Source organism: Bison bison, unplaced genomic scaffold (genome assembly GCF_000754665.1).
Source record: "Bison bison bison isolate TAMUID 2011002044 unplaced genomic scaffold, Bison_UMD1.0 scf7180017864390, whole genome shotgun sequence".
In the NCBI taxonomy this organism is placed as follows: Eukaryota; Metazoa; Chordata; class Mammalia; order Artiodactyla; family Bovidae; genus Bison; species Bison bison.
Genome location: NW_011494962.1, coordinates 4,154,385 through 4,169,794, shown reverse-complemented (window position 1 = coordinate 4,169,794; position 15,410 = coordinate 4,154,385). Strand labels below are relative to the sequence as shown.

Sequence of the window (15,410 nt, the reverse complement as noted above, 5' to 3'; positions counted from 1 at the left end):
AAAAAAAAAAAAAAAAAGGTTTATTATCTGTCCCCTTTGTTTACAGTATGAACTCCTTGAAGGCAGGTTCTTCCTCTCCTGTCACATTGCATCCCCAGCACCCAGAATATGGTGATAGATACTGTAAATACCTGCTGAATGTCTATAAGAATGAAATAATGAATGAATGAAAAGGTAAAGGGATGAAAAACTGAATGAATGTTTACATCCCCCTCTGGTATGTAAACTTCCTGAAAACAAGAGTCTGATGTTTTCATCTTTGCATCCTCATAAATACAGGCTGTACACTATTAGATGCTCAGAATATATATTTATCAAATAAATGGAGGCATTTAAACTGTTATCATTAAAAGAGTTAAGAGAGTTATTCTCAGCACATATGTAGGTGTTGAGTATTAGTAGCTGCTATGAACAAATTAATAATGCCGTATACATAGTAAAATCAGTTTATGTATTTAATAAACAAGCAAAATGGACCAGATCTCCACTCCCTTGTTATTGTTCAGTCGCTCAGTCATGCCCAACTCTTTGCGACCCCAGGGACTGCAACACACCAGGCTTCCTTCACCTTCACTATCTCCTGGAGTTTGCTCAAACTCATGTCTATCGAGTTGATGATGCCACTTCCTTGACATCTTGCCTTTTCCCTTTCTCTCTGAAGGCTGCAGAAGGGCCTCTCTAATGGAAGGCATTAGCCAGTACCACTCCAGGGCCCCCAAGTCCCCTCATCTCTGGGTTGGGGTGGAGCCTTGTCCTTGCCTCCACACCTTTCCCCTCCCTGATAGCCAAGACTCACTCACTTTGAGGTCATTAATGTGGGGGCTGAGATGGTCATCTGAGCCTCTCAGATGGCTGAATTCTGATTCCCAGCAGCTCTCCAGGAAGATCAAGTGAGATTACAGGTCTCTTAACATTCTGCCCTTGGGTGAGAGCCTGCTTACAGTTATGGCTGGACGCCCTGGGTTGAACCCTGAGAGGGAGTTGGCATCTGATATGCCAGGAAGAGAAGGGTGCCCTCGCCAGGTGGCCCCACATACACATGCATAGAGTTCCTTGCTGGTGAGCAAAGGTAGGACCTGGTGGCTGGTGTTGGAGCCGTGGTGGGAGGACTCAGCTCAAGGGTCAAGCCCTATAAGCTGGTCCTCCTATTTCACTCCGTGGCCTGGAACAACTCCTCGCTTTCTTCAGAGCCTCAGTTTTCTCATCTGTGAAATGAGACTGATCCCCCAAATTTCTTCATTTCTGTGTTTTTGTTCTCCTCTCTATGTTTTTATGGGGCTCCCCTGATGATTCAGCAAATAAAGAATCTACCTGCAATGCAGGAGACACAGGAGACCCGAGTTCGATCCCTGGGTCAAGAAGATCCCCTGGTGGAGGAAATGGCAACCCACTCCAGTATTCTTGCCAGGAGAATTCCATGGACTAAGAGCCAGGCGGGCTACAGTTCATAGGATCACAAAGAGTTGGATACAACTGAGCAACTAAGCACATGTTTTTATAATATAGAGAAACATTCCAAGTTCAAGAAAGCTCTGTAATAGCCAAAGGTGACTAATAAGGAATAACTATATAAAATTCATGCTGGTCTCCTTGGTGTATTGGGGTCTTTAATTTTTTAAAAAAATTTTTTCTCAGAGTCCTCCCTGTTCCATGGATTTTAAGACCCCTGGTTCTGGACAGTACTAAGTTTTACTCCTTCCCCAAACCCCAAGGAGCACTGACTGCCGTTCGGGTAAAACAAGTGCCATAGAACACCTCACAGCTTGGAGTAAGTTTTATTATTGGGCATTTATTGGAAACATCAAGGTGGTATTTGGAAGATCCTTCCTTTTCCTTCTTCCTTGCTAAAAATAAAGTTCTCCATGGCCATTAATTTTAGTGAAATTCAAGTTCCAGTGACAGTGTTTTAAAAATATAGGTTTTATTTAAACTTCACCAATCTGGGACAAGAATTTTTCAGAGGAAAAGGCTGGCTTACTTCTTCTTCTCTGGCTGATTCTGGGGTGATACACTCACCCGTTTGGTCCCCAGACTGGCCAAATTTAAGGAACAAATCAGGAAACAGGAGTTTTCCATCTTAGGGGACATAATCTAACATGGGACAGTTTTAGGTATGAGAACTTCACCCTCGTGGAAGCAGTTAATAGTTTTGAGAATTTGCCATGTGCCAGATACTGTGTTAAGTGATCCTAGATATTATCATAATAGTAATTAAAAACAATACTTCCAGGAAAATGGGGCTCCATGAAGTTAAAGAACTAGCCCATGTTCATACAGTTGGTCAAAGAACTGGAATTGAAATCCAAATTGTCTGCCTTCGAGACCAATGCTTTCCATAGGCCTGTGCCTCCCATGCTTCTTGTGTTGGCTATTTCTGACTGTTTTCTTACAGAAGATGCTGTAACCACAGTCTTGCTGTGTTGTTATATAATCCTTTAGTTCTTTAATAGTTTTAAACTGTTTTCAGAGATTTTTATCTCGCCGGTGTCTTGTCTTTCCATGATCTTAACGGTGCCTTTCAAAGAGTTCTTCATTTTAACAAAGCCCAACTTACTTGCTTTTGATGGTGGATTATACTTTTGGTGTCAGATCTAAGAAATCTTTGTCTAACTCAAGATGACAAAGCCTTTCTCTTATATTTTCTCCTGGACATATTATAGTTTTAGGACTTGTATTTAGGTACATTGATCCACTTAGTCTTAATTTCCATATATCTTGTGAGATGTGGAATGAAGTTCTTTTTTTTACATATAGAGTTCCAATACCACTGGTTAAAGACTGTTGTATCTTTACTGAATCGCCTTTGTACCATATGTGATGATCTGTTGAGGGCACTCTGTTCTCATGATCTCTTTACTCTCTCTGTGTTAATGTCCCACTGTCATGATGGCTACAGCTTTGTAAGTCTCAAAGTCAGGTAGTATGAGTCCTTCAACTTTGTCCCCCTTTTTCAAAATCATCTTGGATATTCCAGTTTCTCCATTGTTTCTTTAGTTTTTAAGTATTCAAAGATATAAAACAGCATCTAGAGGTCTAAAGATAATTTAGAAATCAAAGTTAATAAAGAGTAGCACAGAAAATTTCCATAATCTAGCTTTATCAGGACATGAGGCCTTCTGGATATCACATTCCATTTGATTTGGTTAATCAAAAATTGTCATATCTATAGAGAGCAGATTTGTGGTTCCCAAGGGGAAAGGCTTGGTGGGGAAGGGAAGAATTAAGTGTTTGGGATTAGCAAATGAAAACTGTTATATGTACAATAATAGAAAAATAAGTCCCTACTGTATAGCACAGGGTACTACATTCGATATCCTGTGATAAACCATAGTGAAAATGAGATATATATATATAGATAGATATATAGATATATATATATAGATATATATATATAATGAATGGGCTTCCCAAGTTGTACTGGTGGTAAAGAACCTGCCTGCCAGTGCAGGAGACACGAGACATAGGTTTGATCCCTGAGTTGGTAAGAACCCCTGGATTAGGACATGGCAACCCACTCCAGTATTCTTGCCTGGAGAATCCCATGGACAGAAGATCCTGGTGGGCTATAGTCCATAGGGTTGCAAACAGTCGGACACAACTGAAGTGACTTAGCGTGCATATATAACTGAATCACCTTGTTGCAAAGCAGAAGTTAACACAACACTGTAAATCAACTCTACTTCAATAAAAATACTTTTAATTTGAAAATAATTATTATATCTATCTTACATTGACTACTGATTTTCAAAAAACTAGAATGTAAAAATTTATACCAACATTGTACTGGACACGATTTCAACTTTCATTGATGTTTCAGAAAATACCTTAGACCCTAGAGTATCTCAGTCATTGTAAGCATCAGTTCTCACTGTCCTAACAAAATGGGAAATTACTGATTAAAGAGAGCACATTTGGTTATATTGCTGCCTGCCATGGTATCTATGAATACTCTACTTTTGACTGTGGGACACTGTCTTTCAAATATCTGAAGTGTTACAACTGGCAGTTCTATGCATAGCATTCTGTCTCTTCCAATAAAGCATATTCATATTTACTTTAAACTTGTTATCTGCTGGGAACCATGAGAAGTACTATTAATTAAGTCAGTTGATTTCTGATAATGTTAGCCATCACTGCCGTGATATGACATTGAGCAGATAACTCGTCCTCCTTGGGCCTCTGTCTTCATTTGTAAAATGAAAGGTTTAGACTAGTTAACCTTGAGTGGTTCATACAACTCTAAAATTCTTTGACTCTTTTGTAGTATCTTTATTTTCTTAAAAATCACAACCCCTTAAAAGTAATTAAACAAAAACTCTTAATGGCAAAAAGCATTGTGGTAAGTCAGAAAGTAGTGATCTTTTGATGCATCTCAGATTACCTAACCCCACTGCATGACCTTACTTTTAACTACGGCCAACTCTAAGCAATGAAGATGGCATTTATGGTTACTGGTGCTGTGATATTTAGTGGCCCATGAAATCCCCATATTCTGAGAAGCTGTAAGTGTCTCACATCAAGGGAAGGATAAAGGAGAATGGTTGTAAGCCCAGACAGCTCCAGAACTTCAGAGTACTCCTAAGTTAGACTTTCAAAGGTACCTTCAAAGATTTTTAAGATATCTTCACTTAGAAATGGCAACCCACTCCAGTATTCTTGTCTGGAAAATTTCATGGACAGAGGAGCCTGGCAGGCTACAGTCCATGGGTCGAAAAGAGTTGGACATGACTCAGTGACTTTCACTGCACTTCACTTAATTGAAACCAAGTGGACTTTAAATATCTACATTGGCTTTCCTATACCAGGGCATAGCATATATGACTGTGAACTCCAGTCATACTCTAGCTGATGATTGCTGTCCTAATAGAATGAGAAACTTGGAGAGTATGAAGTTTACTAGAGAATGTAGAATGTAGATATGAATTTAAACTGATATAAGAAGTCTTTATTGAGCACTTACTGTGTACAAGATTCTGTGTCATGTACTTCCAATGCATTGTATCATTTAATACACACAACAATCTTGAAAAGTAGACATTACTGTCTTTTTATTATATATGAGGAAATGATGCACAGAGAGCTCCTGTTATTTGCCTTGGTGGCTCAGATGGTAAAGAATCTGCCTGCAATGCAGGAGACCTGGATTCAATCCCTGGGTCAGGAGGATCCCCTGGAGAAGGAACTAGCAACCCACTCCAGTATTTTTGCCTAGGAAACCCCATGGACAGAGAAGGCTGGCAGGCTACAGTCCATGAGATCGCAAAGAGTTGGACACAACTGAGCAACTAACACACACTCAGAGCCAGTCTTCAATCCATATGTGTCTCAATCTAGAGCTTCCTGACTACCTCAGAGACCAGCTCTCAGAACTTGGCCAGCTTATTTAGAAAGTAAATGAATTTGTAGTATTAATTACAAGGATCTAGACCAAGAACACCAAGTACCGATGACTCACTCTTGGGTAAACTTGATGGAAGAAAGAGCTCATAGAAAGTGTCCTGAAAAATTGCTCTGAGTTACATGAATGAGGTGAAGGACATGAACTGGCCCAGGGAGAAAGGTGAGATCATGCTGAGGAAACAGACTCTCTGAGGCCATGAAGATACAAATGCATGAATTGTGCTTTCAGGAAGCAATATGCAGACTGCTCACTGCAGGGCAATAGCCAGAAACAAAGCTGATGTCATAGGGGTGAAAATTCAAGAGATTTCCCTTTATTATGCTATGCCCTGGCAATCCACTCTCAGTTCTTAAACACAAGAGGGAACATAATTAAAATTGCATTTGCTTTTACAATTTCTCCTACAACTCATGTAGGATACATATGGGCTTTTAAAACATCAAGGAAAGTAAAGACAGAATTTCTTAGCAAAACATATTTGCTACCCAACAAGTGATTTTCAGGAGTGTGATGTAGCTTGCCTTACATCTTAGAGCCTTAATAGTCCAATGATGGGACCTGGAAGCAGATTTCACACAATTTTCAGAAATAAAGGCAACCAGCCCACTGCAGTTAAGCTAATAGCTCATTCCCATCATCCCTGGTTTTGTGCAGTGTACATACACGGGGCAGACGAGAGTGACAGATTCAAATCAGGGGTGGGCAGTTAGAAAGCTCTCAACAATATGGATTAAATTGAGTTGAATTGAAGTTCACTTTCAGATAGCAATTGCTACTCCTGAGCAAGGGCTAATATGTTTGGTGAACTCTCAATGGTCCCTTCCATGATAAATCCACAAATGTTAACTGAATATCTCTCCACATTTTCTGAAGCATTCATCTTCTCTGTCTCTCTTTAACTCTCTTTTTAGTTCCAGAGACCTAATGACTTCTCACCCCCTTTCCGCTTTGGCACTGTGCCCAACGGCAGCACAGAGAGGAATATTCGCAATAACTATGCAGAAATGCATGCCTACATGGGGAAGTTCAACCAGAGAGGTGTCGATGATGCACTGCTCTCCCTGAAAACAGGGTAAGAACTGCTTCCAAGCTCAGAATCTTTGCTGTGTTGCTCACATTTCTTAAACATCCATGTAATAAGATGGACCGTCTTTATTTGCCACACCAAGTTCAAGCAAAGAAGACTGCATTTGCATTTTGTGGGTCCCCAGGTTAAATTGATGGTATAATTCAGACCAGTGTGTGGATATTCCACTGGTATGATTCACTTATATATATTTTCAACAATTTCTATTTTACTTGCATGAATGTAACAGTGAAATAAGAATGTAATAGATATAAAAGTCAAAGAGGAGAGTCAAGGCTAAAGTTCATGTGTTACACACAAAATAAAGACCTGCTGACCTGAAAGTGAAATTGATTTTGGTGTCTTATGGACAAGGGAGAAAGAAACAATGAAAAGGGTGAAAGCTTTTAGATAACAAACAGTAAGAATATGTTAATTGATCTCCAATTCCAACAAAATTGGCACTCTTTGATCCAGCTCTATAATCTAGGGTGGATTGTTCATTCAAAAGAACTCACAAACTGCAAATATGTTGGCTTACATAATCTCAGCCATGGCGGTTCCTTCCCTCAGAAGCCACAGCTGTGGAATAAGACAGACAGTTGAGCGTGAGAGTTGTTGGAGTTAAGGTCTCATAGCTGATTTCCTGTGTTGTAGGATGACTGACAGCCCTTAGACCTTCTGGTGGCTTCTGTTCGGAATGAGCCTCCCAGAGGCATGTTTACTTAAATACTGTTAGACTCTGTCTTATTGTTATAAAGCCACAGCAGATTTCAGAAGGTGGGATTTGAATTTGGGGGACAGATGACTCTGGGTTGTCTGGCCCCTGGTGCAATCACAGTTCTCAAGCCCTTCAGAGCTTTGACTTTCTGATAGACACACTTCTAAAGGATACTCACGGACCATTGGAAAAAATGTTCTGCATTTTGTCATGCCAGAAAGGGCTTCTTTTTTCTTAAGGAGGGGTAAAGCTAACTGAACTGCACTTGAACAGTGCAGGTCATGATGCCTGGCTTTCTTTCTTGCAGACCTCTCTATTACCTATATGAATATATCTGAATTTCTTCTCCATTTATTGTGTTTAAATATTGACCTGTACCTTCCTGAACTTGCCCCTAGCCTTTCCCCACTCCCTGCCTACTTCTCCTTGCAAAGCACTGTACATACAAAGAGATTCTCATATGTTTGGGAACATGAGACATCTGAATTCTCCTGTATGTTGCATTGGCTGTGGTTTCACGCATTCGCTGTTGACCTGAGCCTATAATGTCACCACCCCCAGCAACTCTCTCCTCTCCTTGTGCTGCAAAACAAAATACTAAAACCTTTCTGACCGCCAAAATAGCATTGCCCATCCAGTGCTCCTCGTCCACCTACGCTTATCCCCACTCTGGACTGTAATGAACTGAGAAATGAAAAATGTTATGTAAGTCTAACCCATGCTATTTGTTGCTATCATTGTGATGGTTCCTTTTCATTATTTCTGTTATTATTTTTATTGATTCCTTTTTACTCCTTCTCCTTTTCAGACACAGCTTATGAGTTGGCTCCGGGCCCAACTAGCATTCTCATCATTCCCAACAGGAGGGAAAAAACTCCTCCTTTCAATCTGAAATCACAAAGAACCACCTGGGAGTTAGGCTTTAGCTTCTGGCTGAGTTCCACCTTGAGCTCTGCTTTGAACCAATTCTCCCCATAGTCTGCTGGAGTCCTACTTCCTCCTCTTAATGGCCCCATAGGTAGTTTTGGACTCGAGTTCCTCCACTGGACTTGGTTTGTTTGCTCCTTTCTTGCACAGGAAACTGGATGCCTTCATCTACGATGCAGCCGTGCTGAACTACATGGCCGGTAGAGATGAGGGCTGCAAGCTGGTGACCATTGGCAGTGGGAAGGTCTTTGCCTCCACTGGTTATGGCATTGCCATCCAAAAAGACTCTGGATGGAAGCGCCAGGTGGACCTTGCTATCCTGCAGCTCTTTGGAGATGGTGAGTTAAAGAAAGGGAAAGTGTCTACTTGGCCTCTTCCTACAGCCAGTCCAAAACATCAACTCTTCTTCCTTCCCCATCCCTCTAACCTCTGCATTTCCAGTAAAGCATTTCATAGTATGCTAGGACATTGGGTAGTATATGATAGCTTTCTAAAGCTTCGTAATGAGGTTGTTGTTATTGTTCAGTGGCTTAGTCATGTCCGACTCGTTGCAGTCCCATGGACTGCAGCGCACCAGGCTTCCTTCTCCTTCACTATCTCCCAGAGTTTTGCTCAAACTCATGTCCATTGAGTCGGTGATGGATGCCATCCAACCATCTCATCCTCTGTTGTCCCCTTCTCCTCCTGCCTTCAATCTGTCCCAGCATCAGGGTCTTTTCTAATGAGTCAGTTATTCACATCTGGTGGCCAAAGTATTGAAGCTTCAGCATCAGTCCTTCCAATGATTATTCAGGGTTGATATCCTATAGGATTAACTGGTTTGATCTCCTTGCAGTCCAAGGGACTCTTAAGAGTCTTCTCCAACACCATAATTCAGAAACATCAATTCTTTGGCACTCAGCCTTCTTTAGGGTCCAGCTCTCACATCCATACATGACTACTGGAAAAAACCGTAGCTTTGATTATACAGACCCCTTGCTCTGGTCCCAGAGAAAGGGCAAAGAAATCCATTCATGGCTATTTGCTCAACCTTCCCTCTGCTATTTTGCCTCTCCCAGTGGAAGAGATAGGAAGCAGGGCCAAGTCCTCAGAGACAGACACTGGAAGGTACTCACTCGCCAGAGTGATTCCTTGAAGAGACAACTTGCTTTGAGAAAACCTAATCTCTTTTTTTTATTTTGCTCACACCTTCCACATCCCACTTCACTTTATTGTCTAAAGGACCTCCTTCTCCTGTTAGTCTCACAGAAGCTAATCCTATTACAACGAGCAGCCTGACTGTACTTGGCCCCACAGGCCATCAACCCAGCAGTTCCCCCAGTTCTGTCTGCAGAATCTTTGCTGGTAAGGAGAAGACAACATAGCTGGATTGGCAGACTCCAGGTGAGGTCAGTTGTTCAGTTAGGAAAATCATCCAAGTTTGATCCAAGAAATGAGCAAAAAGTGATTTGATGAACATTGGAAAGAGGATGGGGTTCTAGGTGGAGGGTTCCAAGCCTTTTTAGTGTAAGAGCTTCTGTCACAGTAATGTAGCTGTCACTTCAAGGCAATAACAGGGCCTCTGTCCACAAGAAAGAGCAGCAGTAGAGACAATTTGCAAAAGTTACCGGAGCTTCATGGGCTTTCCGGGGGCTCAGACGGTAAAGAATCTGCCTGAAACGTGGTGGACCCAGGTTCAATCCCTGGGTTGGGAAGATCTCCTGAAGAAGGGAAAGGTAACCCACTCCATTATTCTTGCCTGGAGAATTCCATGAACATAGGAACTTGATGAGCTACAGTCCATGGGGTCGCAAAGAGTTGGACACGACTGAGCGACTAACACACACACACACACACACACACACACACACACCAGAGCTCCAGTCAGACTATGCAAACAGAGTTCACGTTTTAAGCCAAACTGGCAATTTTCTTCATGAGATTTTCAGATTTTTGCTTCTCTAGAGTCAGATGCATTCTCAGGCTCATGGTTTCTTTTATTTTCCTCTTGCCTATGATTTCTACATTTCTAGTTCCTAGTATCCACTGAAGTGGATCAAGGTTGTTGTAACCTGGCATGACTTGAATTAATCAAAACTTCTCTAAGCAGCATTAAAAGGAGGCAGGTCCGAATTTGGTGGTCTCATTTTATTCCAGCTTCCTCCCTTTTCCTGTGAATATTTATGTTTTCAACAAGAGATCAGGAAGTCTGAGGGCCTCTAGGGAATCAATCAATCTCTCCACCGATTTGTCTCTGTCTCTCCTCCCCCAACTCGATCTGCTCTGCACATTTTTTGAGAGCAATTTTCTGAATCGCTTCTTCCATTATGTTGTTCCTCGCTGTCTACAAAAAAAAATAAAACCCATGCAAAGTGCTTAGTCTGATACTCAGGTGCTCAGCAATGTTTCATCAACCTTTTGTATTCAGCTTTTTTTTAACCAACTGTTATTGTTTTTGAATTGTTCTGCCAGCCTTTCCCAAATATGACTTGTGTTTTTCTCCTTCCTCCCCTTGATCATGCTATCTCTGATGCCTGGAGCCCCTTTTTGTACAATATCAATTAAAATTCACTCATTCACCATGCCCACCTCAAAATCCTACCTTCCTCGTGAAAACCCACTGGCCACCGCATCTACAAAATTACCCTGACTAATTCGGGAAGCTTTTGTTACATACAGCTTGTCATACTGATTGTTTATATACCCATTTACACTGGGTAGCTAGGGCTTACCTGGCTCAGACCGTAAAGAATCTTGCTGCTATGTAGGACACCCAGGTTCTGTCTCTGGGTCAGGAAGATCCCCTGAAGGAGGGTATGGCTGCCCACTCCAGTATTCTTACTTGGAGAATTCCATGGACAGAGGAGCTACAGTCCATGGGGTCTCAAAGAGTCTGACACAACTAAGCAACTAAAACTTTCACACATTCATACAGGGCACAGAGGTAATATCTTCTATCTTTGTATCATCTCTGGTACCCACATTGTGTTTTCATTGACCACTTGTTGAATAACGTGATAAGTTTAACAGTATTAATAAAATTACTAACTTTCTCTCTTGGTTTTCTTTATGTCTCTTCCCCTCTCTCTCATGTTTTCCTTTCTTTTCCCAACACCCCTCTCTCTCCCTCTCTTCTCTCCTTCCTGCCCGGCCCCCAGGGGAGATGGAGGAGCTGGAAGCTCTGTGGCTCACAGGCATCTGCCACAATGAGAAGAACGAGGTCATGAGTAGCCAGCTGGACATCGACAACATGGCGGGTGTCTTCTACATGCTGGGGGCAGCCATGGCTCTCAGCCTCATCACCTTCATCTGTGAACACCTTTTCTATTGGCAGTTCCGGCACTGCTTTATGGGTGTCTGTTCTGGCAAGCCTGGCATGGTCTTCTCCATCAGCAGAGTAAGTGGTTTGATTTAGGTGCCTGGAACTTGGGAAAGGAAGTTTAGCCTAGCGCCATGCAAAGCAGAGAGTCCAGAGGGGCACTAACTCCAGCCTGAGGCTGTGAAAGCAAGAAGCCACATCATGTACATTTCCCCAGGGGGTAGGATGACATCATTTCAAGTGGCTCAGAGAACAGGTGAAGCTGTTTTTCCTTTAAGAAATAGCTTTCTGTGTGGGGTTTGGGCATTTGGTTCTTAAAAAGAACTGGCAGATCTATCAAAATGAAACATTTGGCCTTTCCCCAGGTGCCTTTCATCACTATTAGTTAATTCTGCATAGGCTGGATTAATCATTTAATCCTTTTAAAAAATCACATTTCTGTATAAATCATGACATGTATCTCTCTTATTCTGACATGCAAATGTATATTGGTCGTTTCACCATCCCGCTTTATATTTTAACCATGTATGCATTTGGAGCATTCAGGAGGAGCTTAACAGAACTTTCAAAAATAAGTCCTGACCTGTTAAGAAATTTACATTCCAGAAACTTCCTTAATTGGAGCAAGAGTACCACTCAAGTCCTTCTTTATTTAGTTCTCTTCTACATGACTAGTCCAAAGTGAGATTTGGAGCACAGTGTTGAATATGAATAAAGGGTCACAGGGAAGAGTTTTTTTTTTTTTTTTTCTTTACTTAAAAAAGCAGACTTTTTGATTTTGTTAATAAAGTTATGAGATTCATTCACGAGAAGTGAACTCAGATGTCCTCTTAGAATAGAGGTCTAGGCTTCAGATGTAACCAACTTTGTCTCTAATGGGGTTATGTAAGAAAATGGAGTACTCATTAAATTGTCCCATCTTTTGATCATTTTCCTATAGTATTTTAGTTCTAGAGAAAAATGTCCTCTCTGGCTGTGAGCTGCTTCAGGCCATTCAGTTACCTGGAAACAGGAGGCTGGGACTTGTGGTCCCTAAGCCACCTTTTTGTACCTCGTGGCGCTTCCCAAGACCCCAGACAGGGGGCTGGCCACAGCACAGGAAGCCTGTAGTAGAAATCCTATTTGTCGCCCCTCGACATAATCAATGGCTCTGAAGAGGACAAGTGCATTTTCTCCTGGCCGTAATCAAGAAGGGTCAGAAAGGAGAAGAAAGCAGGGGAACTCTCTGTTTTTTTTAATGGGAGTATAATTGCTTTACAGTGTTGTGTTAGTTTCTGCTGTACAATGAAGTGAATCAGCTGTATGTACACATATATCCCCTCCCTCTTGAACCTCCCTCCCATCCCCACCCCTATCTCACTCCTCTCGGTCATCACAGAGCACTGAGCTGAGCTCCCTATGCTATACAGAAGCTTCCTACTAGCTACTTTACACATGGTAGTGTACATATCTTCTCTTCTGCGCTCAGTTATGTCTGACTCTTAGCAGCCCTATGGACTATAGCTCGCCAGGCTCCTCGTCCATGGGATTTTTCAGGCAAGCATACTGGAGTGGGTTGCTATTTCCTACTCGAGGAATCTTTCCGACCTAGGGATTGAAGCCGCATCTCTTGCATCTCCTGTATTGGCAGGCAGATTCTTTACCAGTGTGCCACCTGGGAAGCCCCTATTGTGTGTGTTTGTACATATATATTAATCTCCCAATTTTCTTGTAGATCTCTTATCTTGTGGCTGCCTCCAGGGCAGGGATGCTCATCTCATGCAAACCATCCTTCTTTCCCATCTAGCTGCCACTCTACCTTTGAATCTTCTCTCCTCTCATCCTCCTCCCTCAATAGGGACAGCCCCTTTCCAAATGAATTCCCCTTGTTTTAAAGACACTATTCAAACAACCTCTTCTGCAAAGACCTTCCCTTGCCAGGTGGAAAAGTTCCAAACATGTCCACCTTTCAAGGCAGGGAACTAGAGATTGGCAGGAGGTTGGCCTGACTTTAGACTTGAGCCCAAGCCTCTCCTTCTCCCAGACGGTGCTTTTTAGGGCTCTACACAAGAAGCTGCACACAGGGAATTCTCAATCAATACTAATGTTAAGATACTAGTTATTTATGATCACAGTGAGTGAGAAACTTGAAGAAAAAAAACAGGACCTAAAGAGAATAAAGGAGAGCATTCGACAAGGGGATTCTTTTTAAATTCATTTTATTGAAGTATAGTTGATTTCCAATATAAAATTTCACTGTACAGCAAAGTGATTCAATTATACATGTATATACATTCTTTTTCATATCTGTTTTACATTATGGCTATTTACAAGATATTTCATTTACAGGATATTGAATATGGTTCTGTGCTATACAGTAGGACTTTGTTGTTTATCCATGTTATATACACTAGTTTGCCTCTACCAACCCCAAACTCCCACCCCACCCCTCCTCGACTACTCCTCTCCAACAAGGGGATTCTTGATTGCTATTTAGTCCTTAATATCTGTCCCAGGTCCTCCCTCCCACGGTGTAAGGCACAGCAGCAGAAATATCCTTCTTTGACCTCAAAGCTGCCTAATTGTCCTGTTGAATTTGGTTCATGCTTGGCTCAGGGAGAGAATTGCTCAGCTGTGATCTGATGATCAAAATCCTAAAAGCTGCTCAAAATTTGTCAGAGCTGGTAAAGAGTGGCAATTGTGAGCGCCTGGGCTCCCCAGTCTTTACTGCCAGCCAGGGGTGACCAGCCAGGGCAGAACAGCCCCAACATCTGTAAAGCATTGCTGTTGATTTCCAGAAGGCTGACAGTGTTGTTTGCTATCAGTTGATATCATGGCCTCATTTCTGTGAGGCAAAAACCTAGTGTAGAAAGAAAAATCAGTACAAATCAGTTGCGGAATGAGGCATGAATCTCCTGAATGTCTTGTGATTCCAGACCATTTGCTTAGATCACTTGGTGTATGCAGTGAGGCCCCTTTTGGAGAGCCAAGCCTATCTAATCAGACCCCCAGCTCATGTTGCATTCTAAGTTGCTTCAGTCATGTCCGACTCTTTGTGACTCTATGAATAGTAGCCTGCCAGGCTCCTCTGTCCATGGGATTCTCCAGGCAGGAATAATGGAGAAGGTTGCCATTTCCTTCTCCAGGGGATCTTCCTGACCCAGGGATGGAACCCTTGTCTCTTGCATCTCCTGCAGTGGGAGGTAGGGTCTTTACCACTAGCCCCACGGGGAAAGCCCTAGGGTTCATGATGAGACTTGCTAAATGCTGGTGAATAAGGCAAGCAAATGGCAACCCACTACAGTGGGTTCTTGCCTGGAAAATCCCATGAACAGAGGATCCTGGCAGGCTACAGTCCATGGGGTCCCAAAGAGTCAAACACGACTGAAGGACTGAGCACAGCACAGCACAAGGCAGGCAAGCTTCTAGACACAGGTTTCTATGAGTCTATAAGACCATCTGTTTCATGTTTTCCTGGACTTATCTCAACCATTTACGCAGTTAGCAGGGGTAGGGATCCACTTGAGGGTCCCTTCCAGCCTCACGAGAGACCTAACCCGTCTCATCCTCTCTGCAGGGTATCTACAGCTGCATCCATGGCGTGGCCATTGAGGAGCGCCAATCCGTGATGAACTCCCCCACCGCCACCATGAACAACACGCACTCCAATATCCTGCGTCTGCTGCGCACGGCCAAGAACATGGCCAACCTGTCGGGTGTGAATGGCTCACCGCAGAGCGCCCTGGACTTCATCCGCCGCGAGTCGTCTGTCTATGACATCTCCGAGCACCGCCGCAGCTTCACGCACTCCGACTGCAAGTCCTACAACAACCCGCCCTGCGAGGAGAACCTGTTCAGTGACTACATCAGTGAGGTGGAAAGGACTTTCGGGAACCTGCAGCTCAAGGACAGCAACGTGTACCAGGACCACTACCACCACCACCATCGGCCCCACAGCATCGGCAGCGCCAGCTCCATAGATGGGCTCTACGACTGTGACCACCCCCCCTTCCCCCCG

General features: G+C 42.8%; 1 protein-coding gene across 1 annotated transcript in view; it reads left to right on the top strand.

Annotated features, from left to right (window-relative positions):
• GRIN2B (glutamate receptor, ionotropic, N-methyl D-aspartate 2B) overlaps positions 1-15,410 on the top strand; it is a 353,376-nt gene that overhangs the window by 336,388 nt on the left and 1,578 nt on the right. Inside the window, exons 9-12 of the mRNA XM_010858710.1 lie at positions 6,313-6,473; positions 8,266-8,453; positions 11,253-11,491; positions 14,970-15,389. Coding sequence (XP_010857012.1) covers positions 6,313-6,473; positions 8,266-8,453; positions 11,253-11,491; positions 14,970-15,389 — 1,008 coding nt within the window. The remainder of the gene's footprint in view (positions 1-6,312; positions 6,474-8,265; positions 8,454-11,252; positions 11,492-14,969; positions 15,390-15,410) is intronic.